Raw genomic sequence first — 22,248 nt, forward strand, 5'->3', positions numbered from 1 at the left:
AGCCGCGGACAAAACTTGCAGGCAGGGTTCTCTCTAAGCTGAGCTAGTGTGAGCTAGCTCACAGTTTTTTTAGCCTCTGGCTCTCTCATTTTTTGTCTTAACTCCGGAAAAATGGCCCCAGAGCAAACGTTTATGCAGCAGCTCACAACCTGAATGCCAGTAGCTCACAAAATATAATTTTTGCTCACAACGCCTCTACAGGTTAGAGGGAACATTGCTTGCAGGTGCTCATGCCTACCTCCTTTTGCCATCTTTCAGATGTTTCTCAAGTCCCCAAAGACTGGCCACAAGAAGGGGAGATCAAGATTGATAATTTGTGCGTTCGCTATGAAAACAACCTCAAGCCTGTTCTCAAGCACGTCAAGGCTTACATCAAACCTGGCCAGAAGGTTTCACACCAGCTTTCATTTACTTTCTTTTGTCAGGTTCCCCACCATGGGGAAAGGGAAAATCTATTGCAATCATCATTCATTGCTTTAGACACTTGTAGGCCACTTTTACATAAACACTTACCCCCAAAATGGCTTACAACAATAACTCAAGTAAGCCAGCAAACAGCTAGGCATGCTAAGGACTTTATGGTGAACATGTTAACCAAGTGACCATACTTTGTTTGAATTCCCTCAGTTACATGCAAGGTATTCTGTTGATCAGTTCACCTTAATGATTCATAATGAAGTATATTACAAGCACAGTTCTGCGCTGAACAGTTTTGTGCTTGCCTGGTAGCTACTTGGTTGTCGCAGCTTATAGCTGTTTTTGCCCAGCATCCATAATAACAAGAAGAGTCCTGCTGGATTAGACCAGTGGTTCATCTAGTCCAGCATCCTAAGAACATAAGAAGAGCCCTGCTGGATCAGACCTCCATCTAGTCCAGCATCCTAAGAACAGCCCTGCTGGATTAGACCAGTGGTCCTTCTAGTCCAGCATCCTAAGAACATCAGAAGAGCCCTGCAGGGTCAGACCAGTGGTCCTTCTAGTCCAGCATCCTAAGAACATCAGAAGACCCCTGCTGGGTCAGACCAGTGGTCCTTCTAGTCCAGCATCCTAAGAACATCAGAAGAGCCCTGCTGGGTCAGACCAGTGGTCCTTCTAGTCCAGCATCCTAAGAACATCAGAAGACCCCTGCTGGGTCAGACCAGTGGTCCTTCTTGTCCAGCATCATGTCTCACACTGTGGCCAACCAGTTCCACTGAAAGGCCAACAACAGGGCATAGAGGCTGAGACATTCCCCTGAGGTGGCTTTCGAGCTCTGGGTTTCAGAGGCTTCGTTCCTCTGAATGTGGAGGTTCCCCTCAGCCACTAAGGCTAGTAGCCACTGATAGACTTATCACATTCTAAGGCAGCCCCATAGAACAAGGAGAGCTCATGGCTCCGTGAAAGAACATTGGACTTGCATACAAAGGGTCCCAGGTGTGTTCCTTTGACATATTCTGTTGGAAGATCAGGTAATAGGTGATGGGAAAGACCTCTGCCTGAGCCCCTTGGGTGCTGAGACATTGGGTGCTTTCACACACAGTAAATAGTCCATCTTAATGACATTTGCTATTAAGATTTTACTGTGGAAAATGAAAAAAAAAATCCACCTGCAAACCATCATTGTGTGAACACACCCATCGACAGAGTACAGACTTCGATAGACCAGTGGTCTTGGCTTAGTATAAGGCAGCTTCATGTATTCGCGTGAGGTATTTCTTCATCTCCAGTTAAATATTTTGAGTTTTGAAATCTCTTCATTAGTTTCCTGCCCCAACCCAAAGGCTGCAATAAACTACAGTAAAGTTTCTCTTTCAGGTTGGCATCTGTGGTCGCACCGGCAGTGGAAAGTCATCCCTCTCCTTAGCTTTCTTCCGAATGGTGGACATATTTGATGGTAAGGAATGGCAAGTAGTTACTACTTAACGATAGTTCCACACAGGGGTGGAATTCTAGCAGGAGCTCCTTTGTCTATTAGGCCACACAACCCTGATGTAGCCAAACCTCCAAGAGCTCACAAGGCTCTTTTTTGTAAACTCTTGGAGGACTGGCTACATCAGGTGTGGGTGGCTTAATAGGCAAAGGAGCTCCTGCTAGAATTCCACCCCTGGCTCCACATAACTTGAGCCCCACCAGTCCAAACTTAGCCTTCAAAGGTTTGATAAACCTCTTCTTTTTTTTCTGCCTGTAAGTCAGGTTTTAGAAGTGCTGACTGTTGCCACTTTCCAACTGGAATGCTAACAAAATCGGTCACAAACACACATGCGCAGGGGTAATTTTGTAGAAAAATAGGTTAGCACAACTTATTTGCATATGCCACACATCCCAGACATCACCAGAAGCTGTACTGAATTATATCAGCTCAGCATCTACCTTAAAATGCTTCTTGAATTAGAATTGGTGTAGTGGTTAAGTGTACGGACTCTTATCTGGAAAAACCGGGTTTGATTCCCCACTCCTCCACTTGCACCTGCTGGAATGGCCTTGGGTCAGCCATAGCACTGGCAGAGGTTGTCCTTGAAAGGGCAGCTGCTGCGAGAGCCCTCTCCAGCCCCACCCACCTCACAGGGTGTCTGTTGTTGGGGGAGGAAGGTAAGGGAGATTGTGAGCCGCTCTGAGACTCTTCGGAGTGGAGGGCAGGATATAAATCCAATATCTTCATCTATCTCACAGGGTGTCTGTTGTAGGGGAGGAAGGTAAAGGAGATTGTGAGCCGCTCTGAGACTCTTCGGAGTGGAGGGCGGGATATAAATCCAATATCTTCTTCTTCTTCTTCTACTCCCATCAGACTTTTTATATTACCATCTCCTATGAAGCCACAGTGGCGTGATGAAGATTTCCATCTGTCTGGTTCATATGTTTTGTTTATTTTCCCATTTTTTGACGGGGGAAATATTAGAAGGTTTGTCAAATCTTAAGAGTTCATCAAAATTCTCACAGGGGGTTTGAACAATGGAGCCGAGAAGCAAGTATTGAGGGGGAGAGGGGCGGAGGTAAAAAAGAAAGGGCACAATAAAATTTCAAGGTTCCAGGGCTGTGCTCTTGTGAGCTCCTGCCCAAAATGAGGCCAGTATATGTAGAGCAGAACAGTAGCAATATCAGCAAAGAACTCCTGTGTGCAACAACTTTAACAAGTCAATTATAATGCTTTGATAAGATTTATCAAACTCTGTCCAGTAAGGAATATGTTCGCAATCATAAAATCATTCAAAAATACCTATAGTTAGACAAGGAAAATCCCAAATATACACTTACTGATTTCTCCCTCATGTTGTTCTGCCCCCAGGCTTCTGTTTCCCCGCAGTGCAAGCAAGCAATTTCCCACCAGTTGCTCTGCAGGGGCATTTGGACATGTGGCTCCCTCCAGTTCCCTTCGTGGTTTCTTAATCCTTACAAGACAGCATCACAAAGCCGTGAGAGGAACTGGAGGGAGCCCCGTGTCAAAATGCAGCCGTGGAGCAACTGGTGGGAAATTGACTGCTTGCGACGGGGGAAACTGACACCTGGGGGGGGGGGGGGCGGAGCAACGACGGTGGGACGTTGGTCACAGTGTCAATATATGTCTCTCAATACAGTTTCCACGTTTGTGTTTCAAAGTGCACATAAGGTATAGTGTCCAAATTGCTCTCAAAAAGAAATTTATAGTCCTCCTCCCACCACGTAGCTATCAAAGTCCAATAACAATACAGTGCCACTACAACTAGGCCTCAGTAAATCTAACTAGAGATGTAAAATTTCTGAAAATTTTGTTTTCGGGAAAAAATGGAAATTTTTGAAAAAATTGAAAAAAATGCTACATTAGCACTTTTTTTTTTTCTTTTCCAGATTGAAAGTCATTCTGTTACTTTAGGATCATAAAATATGACTATGGACAATTTTACTTGGCATGAAATTATCACAACTAGCATATTAAAAATATAGCGTATCCAAACAATTATTACAAACAGAATCTACTTTTTAAATAACAGTTATTTGTAATTGTCACAAATGGAGCCACAATCTCCTGAACTGTTTGCTAGTTTATGTGGAGCAGACAGAAAAACCTCCACAAAACAATTTTTTTTAAAATCCAGAAGTAACAATTATTCATATTTTCTCTCCGCAGTATTAAATAAAACATAAAAAACTCATTCTCATCAGAAGAATTGAAGAGGGGGGAAGTGTATAGACAGGAGTGTAGGACTAAGTTTCAATGAGTGGGCATGACCTAGGATGTGCATGTCCTCAGTGCACAGAAATTAGAATAACCTGATACCATACTTATTTTTTTAGAAATGATTTGGAAAATATTTGAACACCTTGTGTTAAAATAAAACGTTCCATGATCAAGTTTTTTTTCTTCTTCTTTTTCTTTTTTTCAATTTTTCAGAAAAAAAAAACAAAAAAAAGGTTTCAGGGAAAAAAACTAGTTTTTTTCCGAATTTTTCTGGTTTTTTTCCCAGGCCTTCGCATCTCTAAATCTAACTCTTCCTCCAGTAATGGTCACATGACCTGATCCTCAGCTTTCTGGAAGCCTCCAGGAGGTGTCCTTAAAGGAACAGTACCAATAAATAGGGCTGACCCTGCCCCTAGCCAAACTAGGTGATTGCCTAGGGCTCCAACCTTCTGGGGACACCGAGTTGGGACTCGGTGACATTATTAGTGTGGGACGGGGGACACCAGAAGTTAGCCTTGCCTAGGGTGCCAGACAGTCTAGGGCCAGCCCTGCATACTACACCATCCACGTACTAATCAGGGCCGACCCAGCTCAGCTTCCAAAATCTGATGACATCAGGCTAACCTGATCTGGTAATCTGCTCTGGTAAGACCTCACCTGGGGTATTGTGTTCAGTTTTGGGCACCACATTTTAAGAAGGATATAGACAAGCTGGAACGGGTCCAGAGGAGGGCGACGAAGATGGTGAGGGGTCTGGAGACCAAGTCCTATGAGGAACGGTTGAAGGAGCTGGGCCTGTTTAGCCTGGAGAGAAGGTGGCTGAGAGGTGATATAATCACCATCTTCAAGTCCTTGAAGGGCTGCCATCTAGAGGATGGTGTGGAATTGTTTCCTGTGGCCCCAAAAGGTATGACCAGAACCAATGGGTTGAAATTAAATAACACCTTCTGACTCAACATTAGGAAGAACTTCCTGACAGTTAAAGCAGTTCTTCAGTGGAACAGGCTTCCTCAGGAGGTGTCGTGGTTAAGTGTGCGGACTCTTATCTTGGAGAACCGGGTTCGATTCCCCACTCCTCCACTTGCACCTACTGCAATGGCCTTGGGTCAGCCATAGCTCTGGCAGAGGTTGTCCTTGAAAGGGCAGCTGCTGTGAGAGCTCTCTCAGCCCCACCCACCTCACAGGGTGTCTGTTGTGGGGGAGGAAGACAAAGGAGATTGTGAGCCACTCTGAGATTCGGAGTGGAGGGCGGGATATAAATCCAATATCTTCTTCCTTGGAGGTTTTTCAACAGAGGCTAGATGGCCATCTGACAGCAATAAGGATCCTGTAAACTTAGGGGGAGGTGTTTGTGAGTTTCCTGCATTGTGCAGGGGGTTGGACTAGATGACCCTAGAGGTCCCTTCCAACTCTATGATTCCATGTGCCGTCCAGGTCAGGGCAAGGTTAACAGAAAACCGAAAAAAGACACAAAAAGCAAAGATTCATCCACCCTTGCTTCTCGGATGCTTCCCTGCCATTTCCGTGGCGTAAACTCATCTCTAACACAAGGACAGCTGGACATTTATTTGCTTCCAGTCTGTCTCTTCATGCAGCTCTGGGCTTACACTGCCAGTCATCCCAAGTGAAGAGGCGAAACAGGCAAGAAAGCAGATCCGTCTGCCCTGCTGAACAAACCCGCAGCCGTGACAGATGCGTTCGCCGCTGCTCATTCTCTGCTTCGGTGCCGTCGTTAATCATGCGCTGCGGAATCAAAATATTTCCTTTACAGGAAGCAGAAAAGAGAAGAGAAACCAAAGGCGGGGGGTGGGGGGAAGCGCATTGGTCAATAATTCCGTTTTGCTCTGCGTTGGATCGTCAAAGCATTTCCTCCCCGTTCGGCTGAGCGAAATCCTGGATTGGAATGCGATGTGCGTCTTCGCTGCCGAACTTCGTTCAATGTTTGGGTTTCGTTTTGTGTTGCTTGTTCTAGAATTGTCCCGTGCAAGGGGTTATTAGATTCCAAATCAGACGGCCAGTACCATAATAAAATGAAGCAGAAGTCCGACGGTACCTTAAAAGAATAATGCCGTTTATTCCGGCATGCGCTTCTGTGAGTCAGACTCGCAAAAGCTCAAGCCATAATAAACATTTACAAAATATCCAGCCAGGAATGCCGTCACTTCTATAATTACACAATTATCTGTACCCAAATCACAATATATTAAATTTAGGCCAACAGCCAACGTGGGTTTAAATCTTAAAAGGCACACACAGGGGCACAAACACATTCCATTTGAAAACTGTATATCAGCAGCCGGTGGCGGCAGCTAAACCACTGAGGCGCACACGCAAGCGCACAATAACATGTAATGCCACTTAGATGTAGTAACACGAACCAACAGTATTTTGCAACAAGAGGTTCAAAACAACGCAATTCCAGCAAAACATTTCAGTCTTAGAGACAAACCTCAGGAATAATGATGCAGAAACTCCTTTGCATATTAAGCCACACACCCCTGATGTAACCAATCCTCAAAGAGCTTGGGAGCCCTAATATGACTTCATTGCTTTATTTATCCCTTGCCTGATGAAAGATCACTGAAACAACAGTCAAGTAGACGTTTTTGTTGCAATTGCTATGGGATTATAAAATATTCGGAACGATAATCATGAAACTGAACTGTCCGTATCATTCATCGGAGAACTGATTATTTTGGAAGGAACAAGGACTTTGTACCTGTCTCCTGGATTTTCTTATATTAGATTTATATCCCACTCTTCACTCTGAATCTCAGAGTGGCTCACAAACTCCTTTACCTTCCTCCCCCACAACAGACACCCTGTGAGGTGGATGGGGCTGAGAGAGCTCTCACAGAAGGTGCCTTTTCAAGGACAACTCCTACAAGAGCTATGGCTTACCCAAGGCCACTCCAACAGCTGCAAGTGGAGGAGTGGGGAATCAAACCCGGTTCTCCCAGATAAGAGCCTATGCACTTAACCACTGCACCAAACTGTCATCGGAATTGTATTGGAGCTTGAAAATTTTGACGTACTTTGCTAGCTGTAAGCTCTTGATGTCACAAGTTATAGTGTTTAATTCTTCAGTAAATATAGCCACAGTGTTACTTCCTTTCTGCAACCCACTTGGAGGTTGGCCGTCCTAAATACTCTCCACCTTTGAGTCTGTTTCTGATCAGGACACAGAATGCTCCCCCTGTTCCCTTCTGCATCTCACCAGCCTTTGCTTTTTGTCATCCCATACAGGGAGGATCGTTATTGACGGGATCGACATTTCAAAGCTGCCCCTCCACACGTTGCGTTCCAGGCTGTCCATAATCCTCCAAGACCCCATATTGTTCAGCGGTTCCATTCGGTAAAGACTAAACACACCATCTTTTATTGTCTGACATAAATGAGATCTTGCTGGGCCGGGCCATGTGTGTACCTATTTAAGATTAGCTAGTAGAGATACAAACTTTATAAAGGACACAGACATACACAATTAAAGATTTTTTTTAAAACTTAAAACATGCTTAAAACATTAGCACTCTTGCATTCTTTTGTTTATTTAACAGTCTCTGATAACTGACACCTCTTGTTCTGAATTAGTCCATCGAAAACTGGAGACAATGTCTGTAACATAGCAGTCTTGAGCATGCTGTTCAGGTGTTGTTCAGGTGTGTACCTGTAAGTTGCAGACCTACTTTTGATTTGCTTGTGGGCCTGACAGAACCCCTCCAGGGGCCTGATCCAACCCCCGGGCTGCATGTTTGACATCCCTGCTCTAGCCCATTAGAAGTAGCTCTCTCCATTTTGGGCCTGTACTTTGATGCTGTGGTCAAGAGCCAATGAGAGAATGAGCTGAAAAACTGTATCCAGGTGCTGTTTGTGTTGTGTTAATACGGAAGAAGAAGAGTTGGATTTATACCCTGCCCTTCATTCAGAGTCTCATAGCAGCTTACAATCACCTTCCCTTCCTCTCACTTTGCCTTTCCTTCCTCCAGTTCGGTGTAGTGGTTAAGTGTGCGGACTCTTATCTGAGAGAACCGGGTTTGATTCTCCACTTCTGCACATGCACCCGCTAATGTGACCTTGGGTCAGTCACAAGTTCTCACAGAGCTGCTCCTCTCAAGAGCAGTTTCTGTCAGAGCTCTCTCAGCCCCATCTACCTCACAGGGTGCCTGTTGTGAGGAGGGGAAGGAGATTGTAAGCCACTCTGGGACTCCTTGAGGCAGTGAAGGGTGGGAAATAAATCCAATCTCCTCCTCCTCCTCTTCTTCTTCTCTCCCCACAACAGACACCCTGTGAGGTAGGTGGGACTGAGAGAGCTGGGAGAGAACTGTGGTTGACCCAAGGTCACTCAATTGGCTGCATGTGAAGACGTGGGGAATCAAACCTGGTTCTCCAGATTAGAGTCCACTGCTCTTCGCCACTACACCAAACAGGCTCTCGATGGACTACGTTGCCATCCCTAGATGGACTTCCACTGTTATGAGCCAGTGTAGTGTAGTGTTTAGAGCAGGCCCAGCACTAGGGGGTCTGGAGCCCCCTAGGCCGAGGCCTGTGCCCCCCCCCCGGTCAGTTGCCGCGCTATGCATACGCAGCCCGAATGTTCCCCTGCTTCAAAGGGAGCCGCTTTGAAGCAGGTGCGGGCCAGCTGCTGGCCACAGGAAGTGTCTTCGGGCGCGGGGAGGTGGGCACGGAGAGGCGGGGGCGAGAGAAGCTGGTGGGTGGCAGCCGGCACTGAGAGGAGGCGGCAAGTGCAGGGAAGTGGTGGGGGGCGAGGGGAGGTGACGGGCAGCAGGCATTGGGAGGAGGCGGGCAGCGGCAGGTGCGGGGAGGCTGGTGGGGAGAGGGGGCATCTCATGGCGCCCCTACGCCAAGTGGCATCCAAGGCTGCCGCCTACTTGGCCTGCTGCCATGCACCGGCCCTGGCTTAGCGTGTCAGACTCGGTATCTGAGGAGTCACAGGTTTGAATCCCCTCCTCTGTCCTCATCTGCCACGGAGGCTTGCTGGGTGACCTTGGGCCAATCACAGACTCTCAGCCTAGCCCACCTCGTGGGGTTGTTGTGGGGATAAAATGGAGGAGGGGACAGCAATGAAGTAAGTTGTCTGGGGTCTCCATTGTGGAGAAAAGCATGGGATGAAGAAGGTAGAGAAAGGAGTACTTTTCTCCCTTTCTCACATTACAAGAACTCATGGGCACTCAGTAAAATCGCTGAGCAGTCAAATTAAAACGGATAAGAGAAAGTCCTTCTTCACTCAAAGAGTGATTAAGACACGAAGTTCACTACCATAGGAAGTGGCTTGAAGAGAGGACTGGATAAGCATATGGAGCAGAGGTCCATCAGTGGCTATTAGCCACAGAGTATTGTTGGAACTCTCTGTCTGGGGCAGTGATGCTGTGTATTCTTGGTGCTTGGAGCACAGTGGGAGGGCTTCTAGTGTCCTGGTCCCACTGATGGACCTCCTAATGGCACCTGGTTTTTTTGGCCACTGTGTGGCACAGAGTGTTGGACTGGATGGTCCATTGGTCTGATCCAACATGGCTTCTCTTATGTTCTTATGGCCCCTCTGGTGGACCTCCTGATGGCACCTGGGTTTTTTGGCCACTGTGTGGCACAGAGTGTTGGACTGGATGGTCCATTGGTCTGATCCAACATGGCTTCTCTTATGTTCTTATGGCCCCTCTGGTGGACCTCCTGATGGCACCTGGTTTTTTTGGCCACTGTGTGACACAGTGTTGGACTGGATGGGCCATTGGCCTGATCCAGCATGGCTTCTCTTATGTTCTTATGGCCCCTCTGGTGGACCTCCTGATGGCACCTGGGTTTTTTGGCCACTGTGTGACACAGTGTTGGACTGGATGGGCCATTGGCCTGATCCAGCATGGCTTCTCCTATGTTCTTATGGCCCCTCTGGTGGACCTCCTGATGGCACCTGGTTTTTTTGGCCACTGTGTGACACAGTGTTGGACTGGATGGGCCATTGGCCTGATCCAGCATGGCTTCTCTTATGTTCTTATGGCCCCTCTGGTGGACCTCCTGATGGCACCTGGTTTTTTTGGCCACTGTGTGACACAGAGTGTTGGACTGGATGGGTCATTGGCCTGATCCAACATGGCTTCTCTTATGTTCTTATGTGACACAGAGTGTTGGACTGGATGGGTCATTGGCCTGATCCAACATGGCTTCTCTTATGTTCTTATGGCCCCTCTGGTGGACCTCCTGATGGCACCTGGTTTTTTTGGCCACTGTGTGACACAGTGTTGGACTGGATGGGCCATTGGCCTGATCCAGCATGGCTTCTCCTATGTTCTTATGGCCCCTCTGGTGGACCTCCTGATGGCACCTGGTTTTTTTGGCCACTGTGTGACACAGTGTTGGACTGGATGGGCCATTGGCCTGATCCAGCATGGCTTCTCTTATGTTCTTATGGCCCCTCTGGTGGACCTCCTGATGGCACCTGGTTTTTTTGGCCACTGTGTGACACAGTGTTGGACTGGATGGGCCATTGGCCTGATCCAGCATGGCTTCTCTTATGTTCTTATGGCCCCTCTGGTGGACCTCCTGATGGCACCTGGTTTTTTTGGCCACTGTGTGACACAGTGTTGGACTGGATGGGCCATTGGCCTGATCCAGCATGGCTTCTCTTATGTTCTTATGGCCCCTCTGGTGGACCTCCTGATGGCACCTGGGTTTTTTGGCCACTGTGTGACACAGTGTTGGACTGGATGGGCCATTGGTCTGATCCAGCATGGCTTCTCTTATGTTCTTATGGCCCCTCTGGTGGACCTCCTGATGGCACCTGGGTTTTTTGGCCACTGTGTGACACAGTGTTGGACTGGATGGGCCATTGGCTTGATCCAGCATGGCTTCTCTTATGTTCTTATGTTACCAGTAGCTATTTAATCCTGTCCCAGCCCGTCTTAAGACAAGGTAAGTATAGGTGGGACTCGGGGGGCAGATGTGTGTGATCACGCATATTAAATCCAGAGGGGACGTGTGGCTACGTCAGGCCAGATCTCTCATGTGACCTTGCCCATTGATACATGTTCAGTTACCGTCCGCTGAGCATTTGCGAATGTCTTTTCCCCCTTAGTTTTAACCTGGATCCGGAGTGCAAATGTTCAGACGATACGCTTTGGGAAGCTCTGGAGATCGCCCAGCTGAAGAACATGGTCAGGTCATTGCCAGGAGGCCTAGGTGTGTAAGTCTGATTCAGCTCCAGCAACACGCTGAAATTAAAAGCCAGCATGCAAAGGAATTTTTTTTGGCTACTTGATGTTCCCAAAAAGTTGCAAGCGAAACCTGAAACAAAATGAAAATGCAAAAGCTAACGACGTGCAAATTGCTCCCAAAAACCCAAGCGAGAAACCACAGGGTTTTTTTGATGTCTCGCAGCAGAAGGAAGCATTCAGTAATCTCAGGGGTGGAATTCTAGCAGGAGCTCCTTTTCATATTAGGCCACACACCCCTGATGTAGCCAATCCTCCTGGAGCTCACAGTAGGCCCTGGAAGAAGAGCCCTGGAAGGAATTCTAGCAGGACCTCCTTTGCATATTAGGCCACACCCTCCTGATGTAGCCAATCCTCCTGGAGCTCTCAGTAGGCCCTGTATGAAGAGCCCTGTAAGGAATTCTAGCAGGACCTCCTTTGCATATTAGGCCACGCCCCCTGATGTAGCCAATCCTCCTGGAGTTCACAGTAGGCCCTGTATGAAGAGCTCTGTAAGGAATTCTAGCAGAACCTCCTTTGCCTATTAGGCCACACACCCCTGATGTAGCCAATCCTCCTAGAGCTTACAGTAGGCCCTGTACTGAGAGCCCTGAAAGCTCTTGGAGGATTGGCTACATCAGGGGTGTGTGGCCCAGGATGGAATTCTAGCAGGAGCTCCTTTGCATATTAAGCCACACCCCTCTGATGTAGCCAATCCTCCAAGAGCTTACAGCCTCCTGCATGGATCAAGGCTGTTATTTCACCTCTACGGCTCATGTTAATTAAAAGAATGCCCCACGCTATCGTTCTTGACTTTATGCCTTAACAGATGCGGTGGTAACCGAAGGAGGAGAGAACTTCAGTGTCGGCCAACGCCAGCTCTTCTGCTTGGCCAGAGCCTTTGTACGTAAGAGCAGCATCCTCATCATGGACGAAGCCACGGCCTCCATCGATATGGCCACGGTGAGTATCTTGTGTTCCGGCCTGTATCTTAGGCGGCAAGGTGTTGTTGCTAAAACCAGGCCTGGCGCGTGGGGTTCTGCAGAACCCCAGCAAGCGCCCCCCCCCCGCAAGTAAATTTTGCGCATGTGGGTGGCATGATCACATCACCCAGAAGTGACGTCATCGCACAGGGCACTGGGCTCATCCCCTGCGCAGCACTTGCCGAGTTCAGCAGGTGCTGTGGAGTGTAAGCGCTGTTCTTTCTTGGCTTTAAGGGGTCGGGAGAGCTCCCCTTAAAGCCAAGAAAGAACACTCCTGGCCTGCACTTCCCCTCCCCAGCACTCGCTGAATTTGGAGGGTGCTGCGGACGAGTTGGTGCTCTAGGCGGTTGCCTGGTTTGCCTGCTCCCACGCACCGGCCCTGGCTACTTGTGTTACAATGGTACCTTCCCTCATAGCAGAGCTCATAGCCTGGTCTTGTTAGAACTCAGAAGCTAAGTAATAACTTCATTAAATAAAAAAGGCCAACACCATGCTGGGAATTATTAGGAAGGGAATTGAAAACAAATCAGCCAGTATCACAATGCCCCTGTATAAATCGATGGTGCGGTCTCATTTGGAGTTCTGTGTGCAGTTCTGGTCACCGCACCTCAAAAAGGATATTATAGCATTGGAAAAAGTGCAGAAAAGGGCAACTAGAATGATTAAAGGGTTGGAACACTTCCCCTATGAAGAAAGGTTAAAACGCTTGGGGCTCTTTAGCTTGGAGAAACATCGCCTGCGGGGTGACATGATAGAGGTTTACAAGATTATGCATGGGATGGAGAAGGTAGAGAAAGAAGTACTTTTTCCCCTTTCTCACAATACAAGAACTCGTGGGCATTCAATGAAATTGCTGAGCAGTCAGGTTAAAACAGATAAAAAGGAAGTACTTCTTCACCCAAAGGGTGATTCACAAGTGGAATTCACTGCGACAGGAGGTGGCAGCGGCTACAAGCATAGCCAGCTTCAAGAGAGGATTGGATAAAAATATGGAGCAGAGGTCCATCAGTGGCTATTAGCCACAGTGTGTGTGTGTGTATTGGCCACTGTGTGATACAGAGTGTTGGACTGATCCAACATGGCTTCTCTTATGTTCTTATGGCCCTGCTGGTGGACCTCCTGATGGCACCTAGGTTTTGGCCACTGTGTGACACAGGGTGTTGGACTGCATGGGCCATTGGCCTGATCCAATATAGCTTCTCTTATGTTCTTATGAGTAGGTTTCCCTCCCCTCCATCCAGCGGATCAGTGGCTGGGCGGTAGAGCCTGGACATGGGGGACCCCCCTGCACCACCACCAGAGTTGGGCAACCCTAGTGCTTTTCATGATGCAACTGTGTGGTCTGAGCAGCTCTTTGTAGCAGCTGGCTGAGCTTTTAAATCACAGTGGTACCACCAACCCCTTGAAAAGAGAAGTCATGTTCTCGCAGTCAGAATCGATGCAGACACACTGAAAATGGTCTGCTACACAGAGCATTCCAGAACAATTTGGAGGGTCCGTAATAGTGCGATAAAACATCCAAACCAAAATAACAGATGCTAGGCAATTCAAAAATGGAAATGACGTTCCAAGTGAATAATGTCTCAGCTCAAACGAAGACCCAGGAGCTTTAATTTCTCCGTTTCAGTTTCTTTTGTAAACCTTCAACAGTGGTTAGGCTTACAATGATGTTATAATTAACATCACAGTGCCCCAGAAGGTAGGACCAGCCCCGGAAGGTAGGACGAGAACCAACGGGTTGAAATTAAATCAAAAGAGTTTCTGGATCAACATTAGGAAGAACTTCCTGACTGTTAGAGCAGTTCCTCAGTGGAACAGGCTTCCTCGGGAGGTGGTGGGCTCTCCTTCCTTGGAGGTTTTGAAACAGAGGCTAGATGGCCATCTGACAGTGATGACGATCCTGTGAATTTGGGGGGAGGTGTTTGTGAGTTTCATGCATAGGGGGTTGGACTAGATGATCCTGGAGGTCCCTTCCAACTCTAGGATTGTATGATTCTATGATTCTACTTCTTCTTGATTCTTATTCCAATCTAGTAATGTTACTCCTTACGTTGGTAGACACCAAGGAAATTAATTCCTGTGTTCTGTGCTCTCATCCGTACTACTCTTAGGAGTCAGGAGTGTCCCTGCTACACGGAGCACCATTCAGGAGTATTCAAAATGGCCACCCGCGCAGGTCGCTGCGTGTGTGAATCAACAGCCTCCTGCACAAAACCAGTTTAGCCACTGCTCCCCACCCCCAATAATCGCTTCTGTCATCCAATTGGCCTGCTCCTTAATCATTGAACTGATTTTTATTTGCTTTTTTTAAAAAAAAAATTGTTCCACACCTTTCTCAAACATCGACGGTGGTGTCTCGGCTTAGGCATCTTCAAAAATGCAGGGCTAGACCAAAATCACACAAACTCTTAAAACATCATCAAAAAGCAGGACTTTAATAAAAAAGGTAAAAGTAGTCCCCTGTGCAAGCACCGGTGATTTCCGACCCTGGGGTGACGTTGCTTTCACAACGTTTTCACGGCAGACTTTTTATGGGGTGGTTTGCCATTGCCTTCCCCAGTCATCTACGCTTTCCCTCCAACAAGCTGGGGACTCATTTGACCGACTTCAGAAGGATGGAAGGCTGAGTCGACCTGGAGCCGGCTATCCGAACCAGCTTCCGCTGGGATCGAACTCAGGTCATGAGCAGAGGGCTCCGACTGCAGTACTGCAGCTTTACCACTCTGCACCACGGGGCTCTTTAATAAAGCAGCCCTAAGTTTAATTTCATTACCATAAGAAAACATCAATTCACCTGCCCCCAAATGATTCCTTAAACTAATTTATGTATTTAAAAACTTGAGGCTCCACTGGAAGTCATGCACCTGCTGTTGGCCTGGGTCTTTAAATAGCTCAAGAAAGCCAGGAGGAATAGAAATAGAAATAGGAATAGGAATAGGAATAGGAATAGGGAAAGGAAAGGAAAGGAAAGGAAAGGAAAGGAAAGGAAAGGAAAGGAAAGGAAAGGAAAGGAAAGGAAAGGAAAGGAAAGGAAAGGTCCCCTGTGCAAGCACCAGTCATTTCCGACCCTGAGGTGACGTTGCTTTCACATTTTCACGGGGTGGTTTGCCATTGCCTTCCCCAGTCATCTACATCCCCCCCCCCCCCAACAAGCTGGGGACTCATTTTACTGACCTCAGAAGGATGGAAGGCTGAATCAACCTTGGGCCGGCTACCAGAATGCAGCTTCTTCCGGAATCGAACTCAGGTCGTGAGCAGAGAGTTCAGACCGCAGTACTGCTCCTTTACCACTCTGCGCCACGGGGCCGCTGTCCAGTAAATAATTGTTGCCTCCCTTCTTTGCTAGGAAAACATCTTGCAGAAGGTTGTGATGACCGCCTTTGCCGATCGCACCGTCGTTATAATCGCTGTAAGTATGTGGATAGATCCAGATGGGTAGCCGTGTTAAGCCTGTCTGAAGATGAAGAAAAAACCAAGAGTCTGTTAGCAATTTAAAAAAAAATGTGGCAGGGGATGAGCTTTTGTGAGTCGCTGCTCGCTTCTTCAGAACAGTGACTCACAAAAACTCATCCCCTGCCACAAAGTGTATTAATCTTTAAAGTGCTACTGGACTCATCCTCTTTTTTTGTAGCAGGAACTGCTTTGCATATTAGACCATGCCCCCCTGATGTAGCCAATCCTCCAAGAGCTTACAGGGCTCTTAGCATAAGGCCTACAGTAAGCTCTTGGAGGATTGGCTACATCAGGGGGGCGTGGCCTAATATGCAAAAGAGCTCAGGCTAGAATTCCATTTCTGGGCCACACACCCCTGATGTAGCCAATCCTCCAAGAGCTTACAATAGGCCCTGTGCTACAAGCACCTTAAGCTCTTGGAGGATTGGCTACCACAGGGGGTGTGGCCTAATATGCAAAGGAGCTCCTGCTACAAAAAAAATGCCCTGCCTGGAGATTTTTGGAGTGGGGCTTGAGGATGGGGCTTGGAGGAGGGAGAGATATCAATGCCATAGAGTTCACCTTCCAAAGCGGTCATTTTATCCAGGGGAACCGATCTCTGTTACGCAGAGATCAGTTGCGATCCCAGGAGATCTGCAGCCACAACCTGAAGGTCGGCAACCCAGACTGCAGATCCTGCAGACTGAGGAGGAACACATGAATGTTAGATGTTTGAAAGGAGGGAGGAAGGAGGGCAAATAGATGAGGGAGAAGTGGAAAGAAAGCAACTTTAACTTTAAATACATTCTCGAAGCTGCTGGCTGGCTTGGCGAAGTGATTGAAAGAGACAAATGCCTTCTTCAAGGTGGTGGGAGCTTTGAGAGCCACACAATATGTGTGAAAGAGCCACAGTTTGGCCACCCCTTCTGTAGCTTTTGGCGTATCCTGAGAAATGAGATGCTGCTGCATAAGGTGATGGGGTGAAGTGTGGGGGGGAGTAACACATCTAAGGAAGGAATTATGGGAATGTGTAAATCCTGGTTTATTGGATTCTTACATAGAGCACTGTGCTTTCTCGCTGTCTCTGTTCCGTTCTTTCTGCTGACACTCTGCTGACACCAAAAATGTATGTTTCTATTTATATTCACGTTTCTCGTTCTTTGCTCGGTGTTCTCTCGGCATCACTTGCCTGCTCGCCTGACCTTTCCTGCGTTCTCCTTTCCTTCTTTCCTTTCCCGCCTTCCTTCTGACCTCCAGCACCGCGTCTCTCAAATCCTGGATGCCAACCTCGTCTTGGTCCTTTCCGACGGTGACCTCGTCGAGTGCGACAGTGCTGCCAATTTGCTCCTCAAAAAGGACGGCCTCTTCACCATTTTGGTGAAAACCAACAAATAGATGCTCTCGGCAGCAGGACTCTTCCTTCTGGTACTTTTGCCTTTAGCTCCGTCTGCTGCTTTGCTCTGTTCAAGTGTGGCCAGCCCTGCTGCTTTTGGGGGGCTGTGTGACATTCTGCAGGAATGTTTAATAGCCAGGGCCCTTTTCGTAGAGAAGGCCCAAGAGGAACTCATTTGCATATTAGGCCACACCCCCTGGCATCACCATTGTTTCGTGCAGGGCCTTTTAGTGGGAGAGGCCCAGCAGGAACTCATTTGCATATTAGGCCACACCCTCTGACATCACCATTGTTTCACATGGGGCCTTTTTACAAAGAGAGCCTGGCAGGAACTCATTTGCATATTAGGCCACACCCTCTGATGTCACCATTGTTTCACACAGGGCCTTTTGAGAAAAAAAGCCTGGCAGGGACTCATTTGCATATTAGGCCACACCCCTCGACATCGCCATTGTTTCCCATGGCCATTTTGTGGGGAAACCCCAGCAGGAACTTTGCAGATTAGTCCACACCCCTGGTATCACCATTGTTTCACATGGCTTTTTTTAAAAAAAAAAAAAAAGCCTGGCAGGAACTCATTTGCATATTAGGCAACACCCTCTGACATCACCATTGTTTCGCACAGGGCTTTTTCTACAAAAACTCATCAGGAACTCATTTGCATATTAGGCCACACCCCTGGCATCACCATTGTTTCACACAATTTTTTGTAGAAAAAGCTAAGCAGGAACTTCTTTGCATATTAGGCCACACCTCCTGACACTGAGCCAGCCGGAACTGCGTTCCTGCTTTTTTTAAAAAAAAAAAGCCCTGTTAATAGCTCAGATCCATATTTTTCTGATATTGGAGACACCCATATGCTTTTGGCCAGCTTCAGCTGGTGCATCAGCTGCATCCATTCTCAGGCCTACCTTTGAAGAGTGTTCAGAGGCCCGAATGTTGCTTCTAGGGGTCAGCTACTGGGAGCACATGCCCCCAGTATTACAGCTATTACACCGGCTACCGATCCACTCCTGAGCCCAACTCATGTGTTGGTTTTGACCTTAAAAACCCTATTTGTCACTGCCTTTGATACTCTAAAGAAATGGGGCAATTAATTCTTTATGAGGCATCATCATTCTAGTGGACATACAGCAGGACTTTTTTTGTAGCAGGACCTCCTTCGGATATTAGGCCACACACCCCTGATGCAGCCAATCCTCCTGGAGCTTACAGTAGGCCCTGGACTAAGAGCCCTGTAAATTCTTGGAGAATTGGCTACATCAGGGGTGTGTGGCCTAATATCCAAAGGAGTCGCTGCTACAAAAAAAAAAGCCCTGGAATAGAGTAGTGGATTTAGCCAATGAGACCGCTTACTCCCCCCGCCCCACATACATTTCAACAGGTTCAAGCAAATACTTAAAATAGCTAACTGTACTCCTAAAAATAAGAGTTCTGAAGTGTGTGAATTAGTCCCTCATGAGACCTAGCCTTCAAGCCCCACTTTGCTTCGAAACACAGAAACATAGAGGTAGATGGGACTTCAAGGATCATCTAGTCCAACCCCCTGCACAATGCAGGCAATCCACAACCACCTCCCTGCCCCAGTGACCCCCCCGGTCTGTGTCCAGAGTTTCTACTGCTGTGAGGACTGTAACATCATGCCCTCGTAATCCACATCCCTGAATGTTCTGGGAAGGAGGATCCTCAGCTGGTGGTACATGCACCGCTAGTAATCTAGAAGTAAGCTAGGTGGGACCCAGAAGTTTCCCAAGAATTCCCTCACCTTCGATCTCCATGTCCACCTGCAAGTGTGACATGGGGTCTCCTGCTGACCCTGCTTGCCGCCAATTATATTTGTGACCTTTTGCATGTTCTAATCCAGGGGTGTCAAACATGAGGCCCAGGGACTGAATCAGACCCCAGGAGGGCTCCTCTCAGGCCTCTGAGCAACTGGCTGTCGTCGGCTTCCTTCTCCCTCCCTCTTGCTTCCTTCTGCATCACAGCTTGCTTTGCAAGGCTTGCTCAATCACACAGGAGCTATTTTCATTTTTCATTTTATTTTATTTTATTTATATCCCGCCCTACCCCACCGAGGCAGGCTCAGGGCGGCTACAGAACAAAGCCTCTATTTTATCCATTGGCTGAGGCTCCTCCCTTGGGGAGGAAGGAGGGAGGGAGAGCTTGCTTCGCCAGGTTCTCTCAATCGCACAACAGAGCTACTGAGTCAAGCCTCTTGTATTTCTATTGGCTGAGGCTCCTCCCCCTACTGTTCCCCTGGGGAAGGAAGGAAAGAGCCAGAGCTTCCTCTGCCCAGTTCCCTGGATCGCACAGGAGAGATGCAAAGAAAGTACCTTTAAGACCAACGAGTGCTAATGTTTTAAACGTGTTTTAAGTTAAAAAAAAATCTTTGTGTTTGTGTCCTTTATAAAGTTTATATCTCTGCTACCTAATCTTAAATAGGTACTGACCCGGCTTGGCCCGACAAGGTCTCATTTATTTCAGATTCGGCCTGCATAACAAAATGAAATCGACACCTCTGTTCTAATCTTTCTTCCCCCTGCCAATTAGCACTGTGCTACTTTGTGCGAGCCCTGCCTGCCTGCCAGGGACTATCCGTAGTGCTTGTGCCACTACCTTTTTAGCAGCAGAAAAGCACAAGACTTCTTCAGAGACAGTTTGGTGTAGTGGTTAAGTGTGCAGACTCTTATCTGGGGGAACCGGGTTTGATTCCCCACTCCTCCACTTGCACCTGCTAGCATGGCCTTGGGTCAGCCATAGCTCTGACAGAGCAGTCCTTGAAAGGGCAGCTGCTGTGAGAGCCCTCTCCAGCCCCACCTACCTCACAGGGTGTCTGTTGTGGGGGAGGAAGCTAAAGGAGATTGTGAGCCGCTCTGAGACTCTTCGAGTGGAGGGCGGGATATAAATCCAATATCTTCATCTACCTCACAGGGTGTCTGTTGTGGGGGAGGAAGCTAAAGGAGATTGTGAGCTGCTCTGAGACTCTTCGGAGTGGAGGGCGGGATATAAATCCAATATCTTCATCTTCTTCAGGGCCCTCTCTTGCTTCCATCCCACCCAACACACCATCCTGGATCATTAGCAGAATATCATTTCTTTAGACCATGGGAGGAGTTGGGATTCCACAAGAGATGCTATCAGACCAGCAGGGCTTTTTCTTGAGCAGGAAAGCATTCTGGCTAGCTCAGTGTCAGGGGGTGTGGCATAATAAGCAAATGAATTCCTGCTGGGCTTTTTCTACCAAAAAAGCCCCACGGAGCAGCATCCCTCTTTTGGCTCTGAAGAAGCGAGCAGCGACTCATAAAAGCTGATGGCTTGCCCCATATTTTGTTAATCTTTAAGGTGCTACTGAAACCTCGCACTTTTCTACTGTGTGAACCAGATTCTGACCATACAAATAGACAGGGCTTTTTGTGTAGAAAAGGGCAACTAGAGTGATTAAAGGGTCGGAACACTTTCCCTATGAAGAAAGGTTAGAACTCTTGGGGCTCTTTAGCTTGGAGAAACGTCCACTGAGGGGTGACATGAGAGAGGTTTACAAGATTATGCATGGGATGGAGAAAGTAGAGAAAGAAGTCCTTTTCTCCCTTTCTCACAATACAAGAACTCGTGGGCATTCAATGAAATTGCTGAGCAGTCAGGTTAGAACGGATAAAAGGAAGTACTTCTTCACCCAAAGGGTGGTTAACATGTGGAATTCACTGCCACAGGAGGTGGTGGTGGCTACAAGCATAGCCAGCTTCAAGAAGGGGTTAGATAAAAATATGGAGCAGAGGTCCATCAGTGGCTATTAGCCACAGTGCGTATATATATGTATATGTACCGTGTTTCCCCGAAAATAAGACAATCTTATATTTGTTTTTTCTCAAGAAGACACACTAGGGCTTATTTTCAGGGGCTGTCTTATTTTTTATTAAGTATGATACAACAATCTACATTTATGCAAATACAGTTGTAGCAGATAAAAGGTATTTCAGTCTTCCTTATCACTCCGCACCGAAATGCATGGAGTGGCTATGCAGATCCGCTGCATAGCCACGCCCATCACTAGGTCTTATTATCGGGGTAGGGCTTATATTTAACAAATGCATAGAAATCCTGCTACGGCTTATTTTTTGGGTAGGTATTTTCAGGGAAACAGGGTATATAATTTTTTTGGCCACTGTGTGACACAGAGTGTTGGACTGAATGGGCCATTGGCCTGATCCAACATGGCTTCTCTTATGTTCTTATGTGACACAGAGTGTTGGACTGGATGGGCCATTGGCCTGATCCAACATGGCTTCTCTTATGTTCTTATGTGACACAGAGTGTTGGACTGGATGGGCCATTGGCCTGATCCAACATGGCTTCTCTTATGTGACACAGAGTGTTGGACTCGATGGGCCATTGGCCTGATCCAACATGCCTTCTCTTATGTTCTTAGGCCCAGCAGGAACTGATTTGCATATTAAGCCACACACCCTGACATTACCATTGTTCCACACAGGGCTTCCTTTGTAGAAAAAGCCCAGCAGGAACTTCTTTGCATATTAGGCCACACCTCCTGACACTAAGCCAGCCGGAACTGCGTTCCTGTGCATTCCTACTAACCCCCCCCCCACCCTGCAAATGGATACTGAAATGATTTGACCCCTCCAAAAGTAATAGATATCTACATTAATTGTAGCATCGGGTTCACACCATCTTGACGGCAGATCTGGTCATCGTGATGAAACGAGGGAACATTTTGGAATACGACACACCAGAGAATCTACTGGCTCAGGAAGACGGCATCTTTGCATCTTTTGTGCGGGCTGACATGTGAAGAAGATGCTGCGTCGCGCCTTGTTCTCTTTTTAATCGCTATTTTTTTTCAAAAAAGGGTGGGAGAGGGAATAAAAATATCTTTTTTTTCTATTTAACATAGCAGTGTTGCGGACTTGGCCAAGGATTTTGCATCCATATGTTTTTTTAAAATAGAAAACCCATGATGTATGCTTCAAAGCAATAAATTCTTCTTCACATTTATTTATTTTTATTTATTTATTTATTTAAGATTTATATCCCGCCCTTCCCACAAGTGGCTCAGGGCGGCTTCCAATAGTAGATCCATCAAAATTACACATA

General features: G+C 47.3%; 1 protein-coding gene across 6 annotated transcripts in view; it reads left to right on the forward strand.

Annotated features, from left to right (window-relative positions):
- The window catches only part of ABCC9 (ATP binding cassette subfamily C member 9), a 132,941-nt gene extending 110,938 nt beyond the window's left edge, over nt 1-22,003 (forward strand). For 4 of the 6 annotated variants that reach the window (XM_060245918.1, XM_060245919.1, XM_060245920.1 and 1 more), the window contains 7 exons: nt 259-389; nt 1,795-1,873; nt 7,379-7,487; nt 11,217-11,320; nt 12,161-12,294; nt 15,661-15,723; nt 21,809-22,003. In XM_060245918.1, coding sequence (XP_060101901.1) covers nt 259-389; nt 1,795-1,873; nt 7,379-7,487; nt 11,217-11,320; nt 12,161-12,294; nt 15,661-15,723; nt 21,809-21,946 — 758 coding nt within the window. In that variant the 3' untranslated portion in view covers nt 21,947-22,003. Of the gene's footprint in view, nt 1-258; nt 390-1,794; nt 1,874-7,378; nt 7,488-11,216; nt 11,321-12,160; nt 12,295-15,660; nt 15,724-17,003; nt 17,172-21,808 lie in introns of all 6 variants that reach the window. The other 2 variants (XM_060245922.1, XM_060245923.1) reach the window with 1 other exon arrangement.
- The last annotated feature ends 245 nt before the right edge of the window (nt 22,004-22,248 follow it).

The sequence above is a fragment of the Heteronotia binoei genome, chromosome 8, assembly GCF_032191835.1.
Source record: "Heteronotia binoei isolate CCM8104 ecotype False Entrance Well chromosome 8, APGP_CSIRO_Hbin_v1, whole genome shotgun sequence".
Classification (NCBI taxonomy): Eukaryota; Metazoa; Chordata; class Lepidosauria; order Squamata; family Gekkonidae; genus Heteronotia; species Heteronotia binoei.